Source organism: Enoplosus armatus, chromosome 18 (genome assembly GCF_043641665.1).
Source record: "Enoplosus armatus isolate fEnoArm2 chromosome 18, fEnoArm2.hap1, whole genome shotgun sequence".
In the NCBI taxonomy this organism is placed as follows: Eukaryota; Metazoa; Chordata; class Actinopteri; order Centrarchiformes; family Enoplosidae; genus Enoplosus; species Enoplosus armatus.
Window position 1 is genome coordinate 7768687 of NC_092197.1, and position 20864 is coordinate 7789550.

A 20864-nucleotide genomic window follows, 5' to 3' on the forward strand; every position below is an offset into this window, starting at 1 on the left:
CATTTAGAGACGAGAACAGTAACGTAACACAATCAGCGTCATCGTTACTTCATGGGAACTACTTTTTTGTACAGAGGAAGTCCTCATTAAAACTTAAAGACAGAGTATTCTGGGGATTATCCAGAATAACGAGGACACTGTTTACAGATATTTTTTTAAATCTTCTTTTCAGTGCTTTCAGTACCAAAAACAAAATTCCAATCACCTCTGTTGTATTGGGATGGGGGCAGATATCTCAAAAACAGGTATAAAAACTTATAACATGTTTTGGATTTTATTATTACATTATTTGGATGAACCAACCCTTTAAAACGTTAGAGGAAACTGTGATGACACTGTCTACCTTAAACTTGATTATTACCGCAGAAACAACAGAGATTCTACACATTCACGGTTTTATTGCCAACAGTCATACAGAATAATGATAAACCCATACAACCAAAAAGATTAAATCTGTAAACATCATTTGGACTTGTTGTTTCTTTGTTTTTATTTCCTTTTTTCCCATTTTCTTACTATACCTGTTCCAAAATAGCGAGTTTCTGTGTGATTCCCTCCGACAAAGATTTATATTTAGAATCTGGAAATGATACATTTATAATATATAATAGAGAGGGAGGGAGGGAGAGAAAGAGACAGATAGAGAGAGAAAACAGTAGTCTCAAGCAGCAACACGCAGCAGGGCAAAACACAACCTCTAGTGAACAGGCATGCCCCATTTAAGATCAGCTATTGCACTTTGAAGAGAGAGAGAGAGATAAAGAGAAATAAAAATACCATTTGTACAAATAAAAGGCACATTTTCATCAACAGAAATCTGGAAAGAAGCCATGTTCTTTTTGTGTCCCAGCGTGTTTTGGTTGTAGAATTTCATTATGCCACACGGCTAATCATCATGTTATCAGAGAGATTCAAGTATGGAGTTGATCCTGCTATACTGTATATGCTTTGTTCAAAACTTTGTTTTTGCCAAAGTGATTCTACAAATTTGCTCTTCAGAAATAAAGAATAATCTCAAAAGAATTCTTTATATTAGCATAGTGCTTTTTTTGTTTTTATATTTAGCGCATTATTCCTTCTCCCGAGATATTAGATTTGATGAAATTATGTCACAAAGAATTGGACAAAGTAAAAGTTAATGGCGGATAACTGTCAAAAGAAACCCAAAGATGATTCTTTGTGCCCTTCTCTTCTCACCTGCCTCTCAAAAATGCCAGTACGTTAGGCACTCTGCTCAAAGGGACACAAGAATCATCAAGGAAAATCTTATTGATCCTAAACCAAAATGGATCTGGTGCTGGATATTTTTTATAACGATCCCAATACTGCTCTTTGCTGAAATATGTGTTGTTGTGAGATGCATGTACTGTACACTCCCTCTTGCAGCAAAATACAGGCACGTTATATTACATTGCATCTGTCTTGTCAAACTCATTGAACACATGCTGATTTTGGTTCAATTGAAGTGGTCCAGTGCATATCAAATACAATGCCCCATTCATTTGGTATCCATCAGAGTACTGACAATAGTAAGGATGAGAGCATTTAAAAAGTCTGTTGCCAGAACTGCTGTGTACTATTTCTATAAGCCATATTTAAATTTAATTTTGATTCCCACTCTACAAAAACTGTATAACTTAAATACAGTGAACTGTTCTGAGGAACGATTGTGTACAGTGGACTGCAAAATCAGCAAATTAACTCTGACCTGTCAAGCAATAATGGTTGAAAACTTGCTTCTTGGAGTTGGATTTTCCCCTGCGCTGTAAGATACACAGCCAGCATCCTTTGTTACTAATAAGTGAAAACACAAGATAATTGAAGTGAGTGAGACTGACGGGGTGTGGTAAACAAGCATTTCTGTGCTGACATCTAGTGGCAATACAGCAGTCTTGCCATAAACTGTCCACACGCATCAGTAAGTGAAGGTGATCTAATATCAAACATTCTGCATTGAGTGCACACTGTGTGAATGCAGCGTTTGTCTAATTCGGTCTCTTAAGTAAAAAGTGTAAATTGCGTCTCAACACATCGGTAATACATCTTGGTGCAACTGACACAGATGATCTAACTGATCTAACTTTCTGATTGTGCTATTCATTTGTGATCATTCAAATTCAAACAATAACTTTTAAAAGTTCACAAAAAAATAAAGAAAAGCCGAAAATGTTGATTAAGAATGTGAGATTATCCATTGCATGACTCAAGCCCCAAAACGAATCATTGACTACACACCTAAAAGAAGAATCCAGAGAAAACCAATTCAGAAATAATCACTGGTTGAAAAGCATAAATATTTTACAGTGTCAGCATACACAAGCACCTCTTTCAAATAAAGGGGTATCAAGGTCTACGAACAATGTCCACAAGAACAGTTGATTTTAAGTCATGCGACTGCAGTGACACAAGAAAATACTTCATAAAAAAAATTTATCTTTAAAGCCATTGACAGCACTATGAAGGATGTGTGTTTGCACCCCAACACTTTGTGACTACTGCAAAGCAAAACACATTCAGTTCTAATCCCCAATAAAAGCAGATTTTATATTGTGACTAATTGAGTGAGCTGTCACGCTATTGGTGAGATTAAAGGACATTTTTCCTAAAGTAATTCATTATAAACAGCAATTGTTGTCCAAACTTTTTTGTTTTCCTCGACCTCTTAGCCAACGGTTCCTGTAGAAATGTGGTTGTGCTTGACAGACAAAACTAAAATTTCAGGTTTTTATTCTAAAATACTCTTGTTAACACCTCTTTGAGGTTTTCTTTGCACTTCATCTAAACTACAAGAACAATTGTCTTTTTTTTTATCTTTTAAAACACCAAATCAAGATATTATGTCCAAATGCACCTATGTCTTCTCAAAAATATAGCATTTCAGTCATCACAACAAAATAATAACAGTTCTATAAATAATTTTTTATCTTAAACAAATCTTGCGTCTTCCAGTGCCTCCAGCAAAGTAACCTCGGGCCAATTTCCCCAAAAACACTGTCAGCACATAGAGCCTTTAAGCGTCTTCTTGTCATGTTTCATCTTCAAGTTTCAGGATGGTAGGAGAGACTGTCCAGAGCTTCCTGTTTCCCACCAGGCATTGCAAGCATCACTGTTTCCTTCCAACGGGCTGTAGGAGACACAGTTCACTTCCAGCTGACACAATCGGCAGATTGTTGTCACGGTGATGGCCAATAAGATGGCTAATGCTGTCAAATATATGATCTTTTGTCCGTACCTTTGAAAAGAGAAAGAGATGTTAAATGTCTGTAAGAATTAAAATTTTAGCTTGCACAATGAAAAATCTCACTGACACCTTCACACATCAGTCATTTCTATCTACATGTCCTTGAACCCCATCTTACCGTGCCCTCAGGGTCCACCAGCAGTAGGTGCTTAGCAAGTCCATTGTGCATGCCCGTCAGTACGTAGGACCCTGGGTTGGTCGTGCTCTTACGAACCAGGAAGTCCCCGTCTTCTTTCAGCAGTTTTTCAGCATCACGGCGGCTCATTTTGCCATGGTACCACGTCTGGCCCTCCAGCTCCTCCTGTGCCCGGAAGGCCAGTGAGCGCACAAGAAGAGGGCTCGAGTTGTCCACGGATGCTGCCTTGTGAAGACCAGAAGCCTGGGACTGGGCTTGCCCCTGGGATGGTGGCTGGGACTGTGACTGAATGGCATCCTCGAACGGCTCTGGTATAGGTGAGGGCAGTGCCAAAATGGTGAATTAAGAGAGGAAGGATATCTGTGGCACAAGATCCAACATGACAGCCTACAGCTGTAAAGACTTGTAAACTATACTAATCCATAAAATCTGCTGCTATAATTGTTAGTATGAAAACCTGAACATGTCGCTCAGAAGCACAAGGTCATCATTGCTTTAGCTTGTGTGTCTTAATTTCTTCATAACGGTAAAAAGAGTGCTATTGTGATTCCCCAAAAGACAACTGCTGGGAAATCCCGTTGACCCAGCGGACTAAGAGACACACCACACAGGCGCAATATCCTCGATTTGAATCTGTATGTACATATATCTGTATACTTACATGCAATGATATGCTGATGACACAGTGTTGTACATGCAAGCCTGAAGGTTCCACCCTGATTTGTCCTTTATCTCCATTCATTCACTTTCTGTACCCACTTATTATTATTCAGGGCCACAGGGAAACGGCAGGGTCCAGAGTAGCTTATAGCCTTTCCCAGCATGTATTGGGTTAGAGGCAGGGGAACACACTGCTGGACAGGTAACACATACACCTCTCCGCATGGTCTCTTACTTTGTCATATCATTTTGATACTCTTAAAGAGTTGAGGATCTTTTGATTAAATTATGACTTTCTTTTTACATTGTTAGAGGAGGAAAAAGTCAAATGTGACTATTAATAGTTAAAGAACTACAGTAGGTGGATGCCTGAACTTTCATGTAAGAACAGTTCACTGCTCACATGTAATTTGTGTCATGGATTCTTCATACATAGTCACACACATCTTTATGTAACTGACCTTTCATGTATAATAATAGCAAAGCTGCGGTTGAAGTTGAAAGGAGGAAAGAATGCAGCTGTACACCGACATTAACACTGTCCTCCTATTGTCTTCATACTGATACGGTGTTATTATGATGCCACACCGAAGTCACTGAGAAAGAAAAGCTAGGAAACGTGTATAATTAAGAACTCTGATTAGGAAGTCATCTTACCATGTTATTCTGAAAGCAAGGCAAAGATCCTGTTCAGATACTTTGTAATGCTTCAACAGGTGAATCTTAACAAGGGCTTCCAAATGCACTATTCAAATCAACAGAAACTGAAACGCCACTACACACCGTCCAAGACTTACTCATGTCAAACAGGTCCTTCAGTGGGCTCTCATTGGCTGCAGCTGCCATGCCCTTTGTCACATTTTCCGCCTCTGCCTGGAGTGCTGCGAGCACCTGGGCGTCTATCTGCTGAGTGTTCACATACGCGGGCATCTCTCCTGTTTTTGGTGCCTGGCCTTTACTTTCAGGCAGACTGCTTATATCAAATGATCCTACAGTAGACATTTGGACAAACAATCAGAGCCACAGTGTTGAATTGATGAAATTATGCAATATCAAACATGTCTTATATATTCAAGTAGTGGGAAGCATGGATTTTCTTACCCTGTTGTATGAATATGGGCTTTCTTTCATCTCCCCAGTTTTCTCCACAGTGCCGCCCTTGGTAATATGTCTGATCTACTGAACCTGGGCCCATCTGATCACATACACAGTTATCAGTTAAGATATATTAGTCAATTAAAAAATGGAGATCATGAGTTGATGTTTAAAAAAGTTATGATGTTCCTGAGATTAATCCACATAAATTGTACCTGGCATCCATCTGGTGCTGCATTCTGATTGATCAGCCGGGTGTCGATGAAGCCTCCAGGGGGAGGCATCTTGCCAGGGATGTTGTTATAGTAAGGATGTTCTGCTGACTCCTCCTCTTCCTCTGTCCATGGTAACTCCTCCATGTTTAATACCCTGAGAAAAAACATGGTTTGATCATGAAACTCAGTACTGTGTCTGTGCTTGTGTTAGTGAATATGTGTTTTTGTGAGTGTATCATGAACACCTCACCTGTCATGTGCGGAGGACAGTTTGCTTGAAGGACACTGCAGATACTGCTGGAAGCGAAGGTCAAAGGCCTGGCCGATGGTGCTGATGACGTCCTGGGCGAGTCCATCAGAGCACTCCAGGATGTGACAAGCTGACGAGGAGCCAGAGCAGCATATTTTAATGAGCATGTTGCATGTGAGATATGAGAAACTCTGTAGAGTATTAAAGGCATGAACACCTACCTCTTCTGTTAACTGGGTCCTTTGCTACATAGGCAACATAATCTGTTGTGTCCTAAAAAAAAGACACATTACAACTGTTGTACTAATCACCAACTATAAAATACTATAATACCTTCATAATACAAGCTTTATTTTCTGGTTGGGTTTTAATAACAGTAATGGAAATGTTGAAATTTGTACTTTCAAAATATGAAAGCAAGTTAATTTGACACAGGTTACTTACAGGGTCTCCACCTGATGCAAAGGAGATGGACTGCATGTGATGATTGGCTATGATCTGTCAAGAGCAAAATGATACAGTACATCCAAGTTAGCAAAAGCCTCTTGATACACACAAATAGATACAAATGCACATGCATTCATTCTTCACACATATATACTTTAAAATGTATATTTTGGTTAAGTTCTTTGCCTTTACCCACTAATTCAACAACAGAGGACTGTCTAGTATCTAACACACTGTGAGGCAGCCATATTGGAAGTATTCAGCTCTTAGCAACAGTAGCCTATAAAGGAACAGTTGAAATTTTTAGTATTACACTTATTCACTTTCTTGCCGAGAGTTAGATGAAAAGATCAATACTACTTTCATGTCTGTCTGTTAAATATGGAGCTGGAGCCAGAACGCTCAATTACCTTAGCTTAGCATAAAAAGTGGAAGCAGGGGGCTTACCAGCTTCTCTAACACTCACTAATTAACACTTTGTATCTTGTTTTTTTAAGATGTACAGAAATGTAAAAACAAAGAGTTGAAGACTGAATTTCTTAACATGCAACTTCATTTTCTCAAAATAATTAAAACAGTATGGTTAATGTTCCTCTGATACATATCATTAACTTTCTGTTTAGATGTTATTTAAAGTATAGAAAGTATAGCAAAGGTGTAGTGTTTGTTCAGCTAACCATTACTGCCTAGTTGAAAACACATCTAATAAGCAGCTACAGTAGGAACTTGCATATTCACATTATCATTTGGCATTTAAATCCAGTCTGCTGCCTTGTTAGCAAGAACCAACAAAGGCAAAAAAACAACAACAACTTGTTGAATTTAACTTTTCTTGAGCTACAACTCAGAGATTAGGACCAGAGAGAGAAGGAGTTGGGTGAGTCAGGGTCAACAGCTTCTCTAAAGGAGAGGAGAAACTGATACTCAAGATATCAGAAATATTACTTTGTCTTGTTTGCGTGACTATGTAAGATTATTGAATTCTTTACTTTGGCACCATCTGCTGGCGGTATCAAGAAGAACACTGGGGTAGGCAAGAATACACAATGCAACCACTGACCACTGCTGCCGCAAAGAAAACTATTTTATTACCCATGACTAAACTAAATATAGTGACGTGCATGGGGAAAGTCAAGTGGCCAACCCCCTCTGGTAATTCTAGCAACATCTGGAGAGGTCATGTGCTCTTGCTTGTCTTCTCCTTTTAACTGTTCTGTTATTACATAAACCTCCTTAAACAAACATCCTTTGTTCTATAAAAAATCGTATCACTTTAGCAACGGCTAAAAATAAGATAAGAAAAATGAGACAACCACCCAAATTTGGAAACAAATGTCCTCTGATCACTTTTTTCATCTTTTTTAGTTGGTCATGGAGATTCATTCCTGATGTTTGGGACACATACTGTATGCATAGAAAATATTCAAAAACGCAAGGTCCACTTATTTAGCTATTCACTGAGCTTTCAAGCATATCTCATCACCTTCTTCAGTTAATCTTTTTTAGGTATCTTTGTTTTTTCTGACCCTGTATTACTTGTGCAGAGCAATAATTCACACAGAATGTGTGGTTGCTAGGAGGTTTGTGGAGACACTCTACTATTTTCTCAAACAAACTATTATAGAGGTATCATTCATTTTTAATCACATGCATGTGGCTCACAGAATCCTATTTGTTTACAAAGGTTTGCACACTGACCTGTTTGCCATCAGGGGTCATCAGGTTGAGGCTACTGGTGGAGATATTTAGGTTGATGGACATGCCAGCAAACTGCAGGTTGCTCTTCCCCAGTATACTGGAAAGAGCTTTGGATGGTGGCTGAGAGGATCAGAGGAAGACACAGACAAACACAAATAATACAAATTACAGCACCAACGTCTCTATTAACCAATTATAGAGTATATCTTAAAGGAATAATTCGATATTTTTTGGGAATTTTCTTTATTTGCTTTCTTGCTGAGAGTTAGATGAAGGTTGATACCACTCTTATCTCGATAAATTTGATTAATATGAAGCTACAGCCAGCAGCCTGTTAGCTTAGCTTAACATTAACACTGGAAACTGACAAAGAGCTAGTCTGGCTCTGTCCAAAGGTAACAAAATTAACTTATCAGCACCTCTGACGGTCACTAATGGACATGTTATATCTACAGACTATTTCTTGCAGAGGCACAGTGACTTCCTGGAGTCTCCGCTGGTGCTCGACCAAGAAATCGTCCGGCACATAACCTCTTGTAAAACCAGAATTTACTTGTTTTTACTCAGGTTTTTGTACAGATTAAACAAATGAGATATAAGGAGTTATTTTGTAGGTTTAGAGGCACTGGGCAAGCAGATTTTTTACCTTTGGAGAGAGCCAGGCTAGTTTTCTCTCCTGTTTCTAGTCTTTGAGCTAAGCTAAGCTAAAAGGCTGCTGGCTGCAGCCTCATATTTAGCAAATAAGTCACCAAACATACTTTCCAAAACTATACCTTTAAGGAGTATTATCCATTAAAGTGTCATTTCACCACTAGTAAATGAATACAGAGGAAATATGCATGCACACAAATGTATCTTATAATACGGGACTGTGAAGTGTGGGATACTTAAAAACACTGCTGTGAGAGGCGATTTTGATGAAGAGTGGCCAGTTAAATTAACCAAACTCATTTAAGATTCTCAGTATGAAGCTGATGTCACCATAGTGCATTTGTCCCACAGCCAAAATAACATCATCTTATATCTTGCATCTATTCTGAGAGAGAAACTATTCGGCACTGATTTTGTGTTATATACTCTTCCCTGACATTTGAACAAGCTCTAGAGAGCAGAGTAATGCTTCATTTCACACCCCACATTCAGACACAGTCTCCTCACACACTGTGGACACGCACCATGTACATGCACGCACACACACGGAAGACAGACGCTCATACAAAACATGCACACAAGCACACACACACACTAGCTCAGCCTCCTGATCACAGATATTGTGCACTACATGAGTCACTAAGCACTGTGCACGGTGTGCAATGCATCGTGGGCTGGAGCTACGCCCACGCACATACAGTCCCATACCTCTTCATCTCTCTTCTCTCTCCTCAGCCTCTCTCTTCTCTAAGTACAATCTCTCTCTCTCTCATCATTTCTTCCTCTCTCTATCTGTCTACGTTTTCTCTCTCTTTTTACTTGAAGGAAGGATGAGAGAAAAGGAAGAGGCGAGGCTATATATAGAGCGTGGAAGGGTAAATGAATATCTAATGCTGTTCCCTCTTTTTCTCTCTACTGTACCTTTCACTAACATTTTCTCAGCTCTCTCAGTATGTGCATCACTTCTCCAGTGATCACTCCATCTCTCTCCCTCCTTCCCTCTCTGTCCCTCCAAGTACCTTTCTCTTCCGCAGAGCTCCTTTGGTCCCTGGAACAGCCTCACACACCAGGCTGATGGCTTCCCTAGAGGGAGGGCGAGAGGAGAATGAAGCCAAGATGGTGACCATAGACAGGCACGGAATCACAGTTATTTTGGCATTATGTTAGACTGTATTTACAGTTACTATTCATGATTACATACTTTGCCAAGATAACAGAAAACAGAATATTTTGTTATCTTGGAACAAGACTAAGAGTGTATAGCCATGCTTGCGGCTCTGTGAGGCTGTACATAGGCATAACTCTCAGCTAAAAGAGAAAAATTAACTCTAGAAAAGCAAAATTGCTGATATGTATTTTGAAGATTTTTGGATCTGTCGTGAAGACTTCTTTTAGTGGTTTCTAACCATTATGCAACAATCTAATAATTGAATTCTGTAGATTTTTTACCCATCAATTACTTAAATAAAATGGCTAGATGTACAGCAAGTGCAAGTGTATGTATTTTATTTTTCAGACTTAATATGTGTAACTGCCTTGTTCTTATTTTAACTTACTGTATTTCATGTTTTCCTTTATTTAAATCATTATTGTTTTATTTATGAACGTATCGATTCATTCGCTAGAGCTGCAATCTGTTTTGATTTTGTGTCTATTAACATGTGTAGGATGAAATATGACTTATCCATAAATAAAACAGAAAAGACAACAAAAAAACAAATAAATAAATACACTAAACTAAAAGAAGAAAAGATTGTGTTAACAGTATGCCTGAACTCTAGAGGTTGTTAGGCATAAAATGAAATCACCGTGACCACAAGAGACCTGAGCCAAGATTCAATATGCAGTGTAGAGTGATTTATATGGTGCCATAGGGAATATTACAAATGCACTGCACCTCTTGTAACCATGCAATTGTATCTAGTACAAAGTGTTACACATCAAATCTAAGCAAAATCTAAAAGTAAAGTGAACCGTTTTATCTGCAGCGACCATCACTGTGCTATAATCTTTATGCAAAAGACAAGAATATATGGAATAAATAGCGGCTAAAGATAGAGCTGTTTTGATGCCGAAAAGTCAAAGTGAATATTGGTTTCATGACAGAAACAGAAACGTTAATTTCTGTATCACTTCTACATGGATAAATCATGCACAGCAGTAGGTTCTTTTAGAAAAGGAGAAATCTAATAATAGCAAAAGCATGAGACATAGCTTTCTCTCTGTGTTTGTCCATCTCTCTCGTTTTTAGAGGGAAACAGAAACAGAGAGAGAGAGAGATTACTGCTGTGTGGCCTTGCAAGCTAACGTTAGTCTGGACTGACTTCAGGAAGTCAAGCATAAAAGTGGACATGACACAAACCGATTCACTGTTGGCCTTTGCCTCATTGGTCAATGATTTCAAAGATACACATGGAGTCACATAAAATTCCATGCAAACAAACTGTGATAACAGGCACCCTAAATGTACTCTAAATACATATATACTATTTTTAGAGTAGGGGGATGGCAGATAGAACTTTATTAATACTGAGAACTAAGTTTCTGCTTGTAATTATAAGTTCATATCTACTAAGGCATGACAGAGAGCAGCGATAAAAAGTGTTTTAACAGACAAAACTAAATGTATTCATTACTAAAGGGAGTTCTGATGTGAGATATTTGGGCAAAGACAACAATTCAGAAGCTAAATCATGAATTTAGACACACTAAATCATTTGGTCACATCAAAGATTTTCACTGACAAATTTGAACTGATAATACAGTTCATACAATTTTACTAACAATGCAACAAATTAAAATTCACTTTCTGTCTTTGCTCTACATGTTTTCAAGATACAATCAATTTCAGTACTATTTCAAACTAGATACAATATTCAATGGTATTAGTTCTAACATGCGCTAAACGTAGGTATATATGTTATAATATTATATAGACTGTTGATTTCCGGTGTCAAAATTATATTTTAGGGTGACAAGCTCCTTAAGTTTATTAACCCATGAAAGACCTTTACAGGTGTATTTTACTTAGAGTTTAAAGTCGTATTTACATTTCAAATCTCATACATATTAATGAAGCTTTTCATGTTAAATTGTTTACAGGGAAACCAAACGTCAGGAGGTACTATATAACTTTACAATTACTGGCACAAGAGATTTGTTTGTGTTTGTGGTTTTTCAGTTAAGGTTAAAAATCTGCCAAACATAACTCATCAACATCAGAAATAATTTTAACAATTATAGTCTAGTGTGTGAACAAATATAAACCAGTTGTACGTGTGTTGTTTGTGGGTATAAACAATAAAGCAGCAGATGGAATTATCGCTGTTTTAACGGGATTTGTTTTAAAGGAAATCTAGTGAATCCTGAAGTCAGAAAAGTTCAAACATACCTTGTAATTTGTGATCTTGTGGTGAAATCCAGGGATCTCATCGACCGAAGGACTTCTATACAGCCCAGATACTGGAAAGCAAAAACATAAAGCCTGTGTGAAATACATGTTCAATAAGATGACAAACATTACATTCACATTTTCATGACTAGCACATCAACATGAAAAGACAAACACACCTGATTTGTTTGCACCAACCCAAACTCACTAAATCTAAATAACTGCACTCCTTCAATTTATACAAAATCATTAAAAATTAACTTGAAAAAAAACAACAAACAGTTGTGCACATGCATGATTTTTAAAAGCAGCTATGTCAAGTTACTGTAGTTAGCTCAGTGTGTTGACATGTTAAAATTCTTATCTTACAAACTTGGGTTGAAGATCTGGATCACTGGTCTTGTGTATCGTAAATTTAAAAAACAGCTTATATGTACACTATAACAATAAATAATACTGACCATTGAGATTGTGGTGTTTCAAATGAGATCTTTCACAATGTGGCCATAGATATTGGTCTAAAATGATCTCTACAAGCTTTGAAATTCTAATTGTATTCAAATACATAAATACTACAATAACATTGTTTTGTATTTTAAAATGCAAAAGACTTAACTTTGTAATACCTGTTGAGTTCCATGTTTGAGAGTTAGAGCCTGAAAACTGGCCTGGCACCGGGGGTTAAGATCAAGTTAACCTGCCATATAGCAGGTTAGTGTCAGGACTTCAGTTGCCATAGTAACAGACACAGATTTTCAGTAATTCTGGTTTTTGAAACAGAGGCTGTGAGCCTTGTTTTTAGAACACAAAAATTCCCAGATTCTCCAATACTACTCTCTCCTGTCAGCAGTTTAGGACTAATCCAATGAAATACGTGTGCCAATAAAAGGCAATGAAGAAGAAGACTGCTAGCTAGCAAACATAGATGTAAACAATGCAAGATTTAAAATACTCATAAAATTGGCTTTGCAAATGTTTTATGAGAAAGGAAATGCGTCCTCCCGTTTGAAATCTTAATCTTAATCTTAATGTCCAGTCTGCACAAAACACACTGAGTACAAATTATTTTAATAAGCATTGCACTGATCTAATAGATGGATATGTAAGGGATGTGACTGAATATTAAACTGGTAATTTCAGTTATTATCCTTTCACCCCACATTCATCTGCTCGTGCATGTTGTAAGCAGACTTAAACCTGTATTACATCAGCAAATGTGTTTTCATAAACTTGCTGGTATCATGGTTTTCTACTTTCTAGTTAAAAATAGAAACATCCAGCAGGAGTCTGACACTAAGTTGGAATAAAAGATTAAGTCAATGCTTGTTTGGAAACTGCATCAGTGTGTTACTATGCCACATGAGGTGACTGTGCCTCCTATCCCATAAAACCATCTTCAGTACCAGCCACCTACTCGCATTACAACACCTCTTCTGATTAATATTACACAGACTAGGAACATTTTGTGCTGACGAGGTCCAATCATCATCAGAATCACATTCATAATCTGGCTGTAAACAAAACAGACATCCAGACAAGCTAACATTTCTATTTCCACTCCTTTTCAGAAAGGAGTTATTAGAATCATAACTTTCTTATTATGAGGCCCCTTCTCTCCAGTGAGCGTTTTGCAAGTACCAGCAAACAAATACCATTTTGTCAACATGACGTTTGCAATTTTTTAATGTCATCTATTTTTAGAACAGTGAGTTTGAAGTGCACAATTCAGCAGAGCCAAAAATATATCAAACTGTTCTAAAATTGGTAGAGGCCTATTCTGAGCACAACATGAAGACAATTTTCTCTCATGCTGTACAACAAACAAGAACATGGTTCACACAGTAAAACTGAACTTCAAATTAATTATGAAAATCAATGGGACGCCAGGTCTGAAGAGCCCTTAAATGATCCCAGTGAACAACACAACTTCTGAGTGATCACAGGTAACATGCACTAACAAAACTACAGGCACACACACACAGTGCTGGCTTTATAACAAAGCTCTTCTGAAACATGAAGTCATATATCATACTGGATGAGTTTAGATGTGCTCATAAATTTAAACATTTAGTTTACTTCCAAATATATAAAGTAGCTTTCATATCATTTAGTTGCATTCAGGTTTAAGATGTCACAATGTCACAAACTTGTTGTTGTTCCATAATGTGTACAGCTGTTACTTTAGAAACATTATATTACATGTATATGCATATTATATATAATATACAGTACCGTTCTATACAGTATAGACAGGATATGTCAGGTCAAGAGGATAAAGCACTTGTTTAATAAACAGGCTAAATGAAATAGGTTGATGAAATGAGTATTTACAAATGTTGAATAGCATGAAAAATCTGCACCAACTAAGGACGATGAACAGGCATGGATTATAACATGAGCAGTAAATAATTGCAATACACTAACCAATGCAAAAAGGATGGTGATTACTATAATTAAATAATTAACAACGGATCACATGACTATTTGTCTGTGAAAGGGGTCGCTCATAGTGATGAACCCACAGAGTTATCACCTAAATCTGCAGTTCCCCTCAGCTCTACGGAGCTTTACTGTTGTGGTTTTCAAGCTAACTTTAGCTATGTGTTGTGGGCCAAAATCTAGACTGAATGTGCATTTTTTTTTGCATAAACACATAGCTACCATGGGCTAAAAATGTGGGTGTAAACAGTGTCACTGTCAATCAATGTCCCTTTAGAGTAATGGTGCATGATGTGCGAGGAGTGACCACATGACGCTAATTAAAAGTGCTGTGAGCAAAACACCACGTTGAACTCAATACACACAGGACTCAAACCACAGGAAAAGCAGAGGGTGGGGGAGCACAGACAGGACCCATTTCCCCTCTCACAGTGTGGATGCTTTCAGCGGCATTGACTGGACAAATAAGCGCTCCCGTCCTTAATGCAGTTAATGGAATGTCACGCTGGTCACAGATACTGTAGGCTTTGTTCAGGAAAGTTGTAGTAGGTGTCATATGATGGCAATCATACTGTGTAACTTGATTCGGAATATAACACATTTCACAGAGCAATGCTGTTCATTATGCTCATTCAGCCCCCCAAAAACAAAATTTAGCTTTTTGTTTAATGTGCTGTATAAATAAAAAGACAAAATGATTATACGTTCAGGCAAATACACACTTTACTGCTATGTTCTCATGCTTATGTATGTTGTGGTTTCAGTGAAAATGGTCCGTTCCATTTTTTTCCCCATTCACTTTACACCTTGAAGAGCCAAGGCTCAGCATCATCACTCCTCATGCTAGTGACTCATTGCCGGCATGATGACATTCACAGCTCTCGTAGATGTGCGCCAACTTGTGCTCCTTTAAATGATGTATGATGGCTGAACAACATAAACGTGAGATACGGATGTGATGAGACAAACATGCACTGTATGTCCTTTTTTCCTGCCCTATTCCACCATTTCACTATCTGTAAGCTAAAACGGCCATACAGCTCATAGAGATGCACAATGTACAGAAATAACACATCACCATGGTTACAAAAGCATAACGCTGCGGCTCCACATACACAAGACAGACATACATACCGTATGAATTGAAATGTTTACAGCATGCTGAAAATGACACTGATAATTGCTGTTTTTGTCAGGTTTTTCCTCTAGTTTTTCCCCAGTGTTGACCTTCTCTATTTCCTGAATTATTCAATGTCTATTTTCTGGTCGCTGCTCCTTCACTCAGCCTTCTGCTGTAGCCAACCTACATACACCCACTCAAGGGCATGTTGTGATGTGTCAATGAAACTACATTATCTCTCCTTTATCCCCCCCCTTGCAGGTAGCTAAGCTCAAGTCATTGAAAAAAAAGACAGAATGGTTAAAGAATGGAAAAGAGGGAGAGGGCGAAAACGGAAATGAGACAGGGGGAGACAGAGAGACCACCAACCTTCACAATGTATGTCACTCCTGGACCTGAGATCTTCTCACTCGAGTGTAGCCATCCTCTGGAGGGCTTGCTCACCAGTCCACCACCTCCACCTGGATTCCAGTCCTCTCTGCCGGGCTGGTGCTCGTCCAGCCTGCTCTTCTTACTCATGCTGACGGCTGGCTCCAGCTGCGAGCAGGGGGTTGAATGGGAGGCCGAGCCACACAGAGAGCCGCCCACACCAGAGGCTGCCGCCGCCGCTGCTGTCGCACTGGGGCTCGGGCCACTGGAGCTGCCTGAGCCCGATCCCCCACCCACCTGCAGCTTAGACACAGCCAGGTCCTTGACAGCCGAGGGCAGACCCTTGATGCCCAGCAAGCTGCCTGAGTTGCTGAATTTCAGGCTGGACACCTTGTTGATGAGGGTACAGAGGGTGGTGCCTCCATCTTCCAGGTGGTCAGAGCCGTGGCTGGTGGGGGTGCTGGAAGCGGTGGTGGTGGAGGAGGGCTGGACCTCAGTCGGGGGTGTGTAAGATGTCTCGGCTGCAGACTGGGGGGTGGCCGAGACCTTGGGGTTCATGGACAGGCCGTGTAGAAGCTCATCGACGGATGTTACTGACTCATTCCTGAAGCGGTTGTATTTGGTACGGTGAAGCATACCCTTCTCTCTCTTGCTCTCTCCCCTCTCTCCACCAACCGACACGCACAGCCTGCCTCTTTCACAAGTGTGCTGGCAGACGTGGCTGAGCCGCGCTGATTACCCTCTCCTGTAACATAGCAGCAGCGGTACAGGCAGCAAAACGCCTTTTAGCAATCACTAGCCACCTGACTGTAATTTTCTCTATTGAGGTTACAGTGGTGGTTGTGTTGAGCTGCTGCTGCCGCCAAAGTCCAATCTGCTCTCAATGAAATCCAGAGCTGCAATCCAATCCGTCAGAGAGAAATATACAGACACAATCCATGGAAACACAGCATTGAGGCAGAGGAAGAAGAGGATGGAGAGAAACAGGTCTCTAAAAGGCTGCCAGTGTTGTGGTGCAGCTTGTTTGGTTTCCAGCGGTGCTGCTGCTGCTGCTGCTGATGATTTCTAGCCTCAAAAATCCAAAAAGTAAGAGAACAGAGAAAGGTCTATGTTGCCGATGATCACGGATACTGCGAGGGAAGAGCAAATACTCTCTACTGACTGCTGCCTGCCTGCCGGCTCAGAGCTAAAGCATGACTCACTGATCTGAGAAAACCTTCTCAACAAAAGGCTTGCTGAACACTGCAAATCACTTCCTGTCGGAGGGAGAAAAAAAAAACCTCCCACTTACAGCACACTAGAACCAATCAATTTTTAAATTCCCCAGTCTGATATTTATTCTCTGTAATTCTTTCCTTCCTATTTGTTTTTCTGAGAAAAGGAAATGATGAACGAAAGGAAGCTTGATTATTTAACTTAGTGAATTCATGTTACATACAATTAATATCTTACAAAATGAATGGAACGGACAAAAGTTGCGATAAAAGGATGACACACACAATAAACTGATCCCATAGATGATAATAAATGAAATAAGTAATAAAAACTAGCATCCATTTAATTGACAGCTACAGTCAAAGTGCCAAAATCTTCTCTAACAAAAAACACAGACGTCTTTGATTCGAGAATAAAATCTCTATTTAAACGTTTCATAAATTTGTCATTTTCCTAAAAGGATGGAAAAGAAACCTCTATAAATCATTTAAAGCAACAATACAGTAAAATGTTTGCATGACCGGAAATACGCAATATCATTTATATATTGTCCATGATAATTTATAATAGCTGCAGAGTATGGGCAGACATCACTCCGGGTTCAAAAACCGAAGACTAGTTAATACACTTGTTGTTCCTCAAAATATTTATAATCAGGCATTAATGCAAAAATGAACAAAGCAATTTTTCCATAAAATAATTTTGAGACCATTTGTCTAATATGTAGCTCTAATTCTCTATCAGTATTCTGCAACAAAGGAATAACAAATTCAGTTCATATCAGACACAATCTCACAGCTTGTCTAAAATACGTAGCAATTGGTCCAGGTTGAACTACATGAATGATGCAACTCAAAAAAACAACAATATGAATGGCATGTTTCTCAGGCAGATGAGTCAATGAAACAACCAAAAGGATAACAGAAAAAGCCCATGAGTCTCCTTAAAACCAGCAGCAATGAAGCATCTTTGTCTCCCCGGTAGTGGAAAGCACACAGCCAGACACCATTCATGTAAAATGTCCTCAGGAGCATCTAGCAAAGCCAAAAGACTGACACTCATTCATAAGCAGCTTCCGCTCTCACTCTGCTGCAGATTTCGCACTGCAGTCCCTCCCAACATCTCTCTTTCCTGCCTGGCAAATATAGAAAAAAAAAAAAAAAAAAAAAGACAGCACGTCTGCCTTCTCTCCTCAGAAAAAAAAGGCAAACACAAAAGCAGGGAAGAAAAGGCAGGCCCTCGCAAATCAAAAGAGGAGGCAAAAAATCAAAGGTGAATAAGAGCAGAGGACAAAAAAGCATGCAATATTTAGTCTTTTATGTGAATGAAATAGCAGGCTGGCATACCAATGTTTCTGTGAATGGAAGCAAGGCCTTTCTGCCTCTGCAAGGCAATCCCTTGGGATGGCATGGTCTTATCCAATGAGGAGCCGGCTGGATGACTCATTCAGGGGAGGCTTGCAGAATAGTGGAAGAGACCATTCCAGACGCAGGTGTGCATTTTGTTTTCTCTCCACTGCCCTTTAAATATAATACGTACATCATCAGATATGTGATATTTGCATAATGCAATAAGACAATGTTCTGTTAACAAAATAAGAAAAAAGAAAAATATCCAGGCAATAAATTGGAAGTAAAAATGACACCCCTATGATTTTGATTGTCACCATTATCAGCTTTCCCCCCACATTCATGTGAACAGTTACCACCTACACATTTAATTAGTAATTTACTGTTTATATGTATTAGGGCAGATAGTACAAATGAACGAGGACAACAAATGTATTTTCGATTGACAGATATAGTTAGATATGGACAGCATTTATCTTATAAAATACATCATTAACATCCTATTTGATTTTACCATTAGAATGATAATAAAGTCTTTTTGTTGGGAATCCTAAATGTCACCCTTTGAAATTATATAATCCTCTGGCACATTGATCATTAATGCTTATCTTTTCGAACAAAAACATTTATCAGCTGATACTGGTTAAATTATTAGCAAAAACTACCAGTCAAGCTAAAGTATTTGTCATCGTATTTTATATTAGTCTTAAATGCTAGTAGACCAAATGAAAATGACTTGAACAAAGCAAGACTACACTCTGTGAAATTAGTATTTGTTGCTGTTTGAAAGGTTTGATATTGTACAAAGGACTAAAAATCATCACCAGCTTTGAGTTTTATGCTCTTGTCTTGCGATTGTTCGTCCTATTAACTTTAATATGTGCCACAAACAGGCTTTGATAAACTGTGATCAGTGCAAGTTGAGTAAGAAGAGTATGGAAGCTCAGGGATGTCAATATTAAAATAAAATAATTTAATCAAATTTAACTTTAATTTTCTGGTATTCATTTTCACTTTGATAAATAACAACAAAACTAGAACTACTAACTACATTTGTTAAATCATTTTCAGTGTTCTTGCTATATAACCCCGCCATATTTATAATCAAATTTAATGTGAAATAGACACAGCTTTTAAATTTTCAAATTGGCAAACAATGGCATAAATTTGAAAAATTAACAATGCAAACTGGGCTTTTTCATTGAATTGAATTTTACATCATAATTTTAGTGCTAATGCTAATATGAAATAAAAATAAAAATGGAAATGGCAGTTTGGTGGTTATATTTTAGTAATGTATTTTATGAGGCTTGTTTTTATATAACCTGTTAAAGTTACCTGTCAAAATCAAAGGGCAGGGCATAAAATCAAAATCTTGTAAACCACCCATACAGCGATTGTCCAATCATGGCTTAGCAACCATACCTAGGCATGGCAGGTCTGTCAAGCTTCGGATTTCTCTCGTAGATGTACTGAGAGAGCTGGATACAGGGCAGCCACTCAGCTTTGCTGACAATTTGTCCCAGTGGCCAACTGCAGTATTGCAACAAAAAAAAATCCCCTTTGTGGATGAACATGGTAAACATCATACCTGCTAACCATCAGCATGTTAGTATTGGCGCTGTGAGTATGTTAGCATGCTGATGTTAGCATTTAGCCCTGTAGTCTCACAAAGCTGCTAGCATGGCTGTAGACTCTTAGTCTTGCTCATTTATAATAATCTTTCTTCAGAGTACTATGTAGCCATGGGGACAGAGAGCAAAAAGCTTTACTCACACAGTAGTGTTCTGTAAATGGGTGTCAAATAAGGCAGAGATCCTGAGGCCCTGAAGGCTCAACCATAGTTCCCCTGCCACTGTGGAGAGAAACACAAGGTGGTTGAGTTGAAAAGAAAAGGTGGGAATATCTGGAATACCTGCTGCTGTTGGAATTAACGATGATGGCTGGTCACTGGGGGAGTTTCCTGCTTGTTAACTGCTGCTGTGAAGAAGCTGAGGAACCCAGTCATCCCTCAGCAGGAGTTGGTGGTGCAGCAGGGTGCATAGGCCACAGCGTGGAGCTTCCTTTTGTCTATAATGGGGTCCATCTGTGGACAGGTCAAATAGCGTCTAATAAATAATAAATAAGATGGCACAAACATAAACAGGGGACTGACCTGTCTGCTTATAATTAAGATCTTTCCTGGGGTCTCAACAAGGTAACACAGGTGAAGCTTTCAAAATAAGAGTGTGCCAACAACATAACCATAATGCTAATTTCATAAATCATGTGAATTAACTAAGAACATGCACAAAAAATGATCATATAAAACACCCAGATAATCCCCCAAAGTTCATAGCATTCAAGTGATTTAAGAATAACAATGCGTAATAAGTATGAATATGTTTCTTACTTAGTTACTATATGTGATTTAATATCAGTTTTCTATCTCATTTTTCAGACACACATTAAGAGTGAATGAGAAAGGAGATACAGAGGAAAAGAGCATCCATTGGCAAGGAAAGCAGCAGACACTTCTCCACTTGACTACTGTTGCCAGGTTACCAAAAACATTCAAAAAAGCAAGAGTTATTTTCAGACTAGCTAGA

The 20864-nt window shown here is 38.7% G+C and overlaps 1 protein-coding gene across 1 annotated transcript; it reads right to left on the reverse strand.

The window, feature by feature from the left end:
* Window positions 1-3103: 3103 nt before the first annotated feature.
* Window positions 3104-16348, reverse strand: shc3 (SHC (Src homology 2 domain containing) transforming protein 3). Its single transcript, XM_070924692.1, has 12 exons — window positions 15713-16348; window positions 11785-11855; window positions 9413-9476; window positions 7743-7862; window positions 6042-6095; window positions 5819-5870; window positions 5598-5727; window positions 5348-5501; window positions 5139-5232; window positions 4835-5026; window positions 3360-3685; window positions 3104-3232 (listed from the first exon to the last, which is right to left on the reverse strand). Exons 1-12 carry the CDS (start codon window positions 16346-16348, stop codon window positions 3104-3106), a joined length of 2022 nt encoding a protein of 673 aa, XP_070780793.1.
* Between the last annotated feature and the right edge of the window lie 4516 nt (window positions 16349-20864).

Bases quoted from the DNA above. Each gene is read 5' to 3' on its own strand.
- shc3 (XM_070924692.1), bottom strand. From the start codon at position 16,348: ATGCTTCACCGTACCAAATACAACCGCTTCAGGAATGAGTCAGTAACA. The intron at 9,477-11,784 runs GTATGTTTGAAC...CCCTCCCTCTAG, and splicing joins ACAAGATCACAAATTACAAG to GGAAGCCATCAGCCTGGTGT. The intron at 5,233-5,347 runs GTACAATTTATG...GTATGTGATCAG, and splicing joins CAGCACCAGATGGATGCCAG to ATGGGCCCAGGTTCAGTAGA.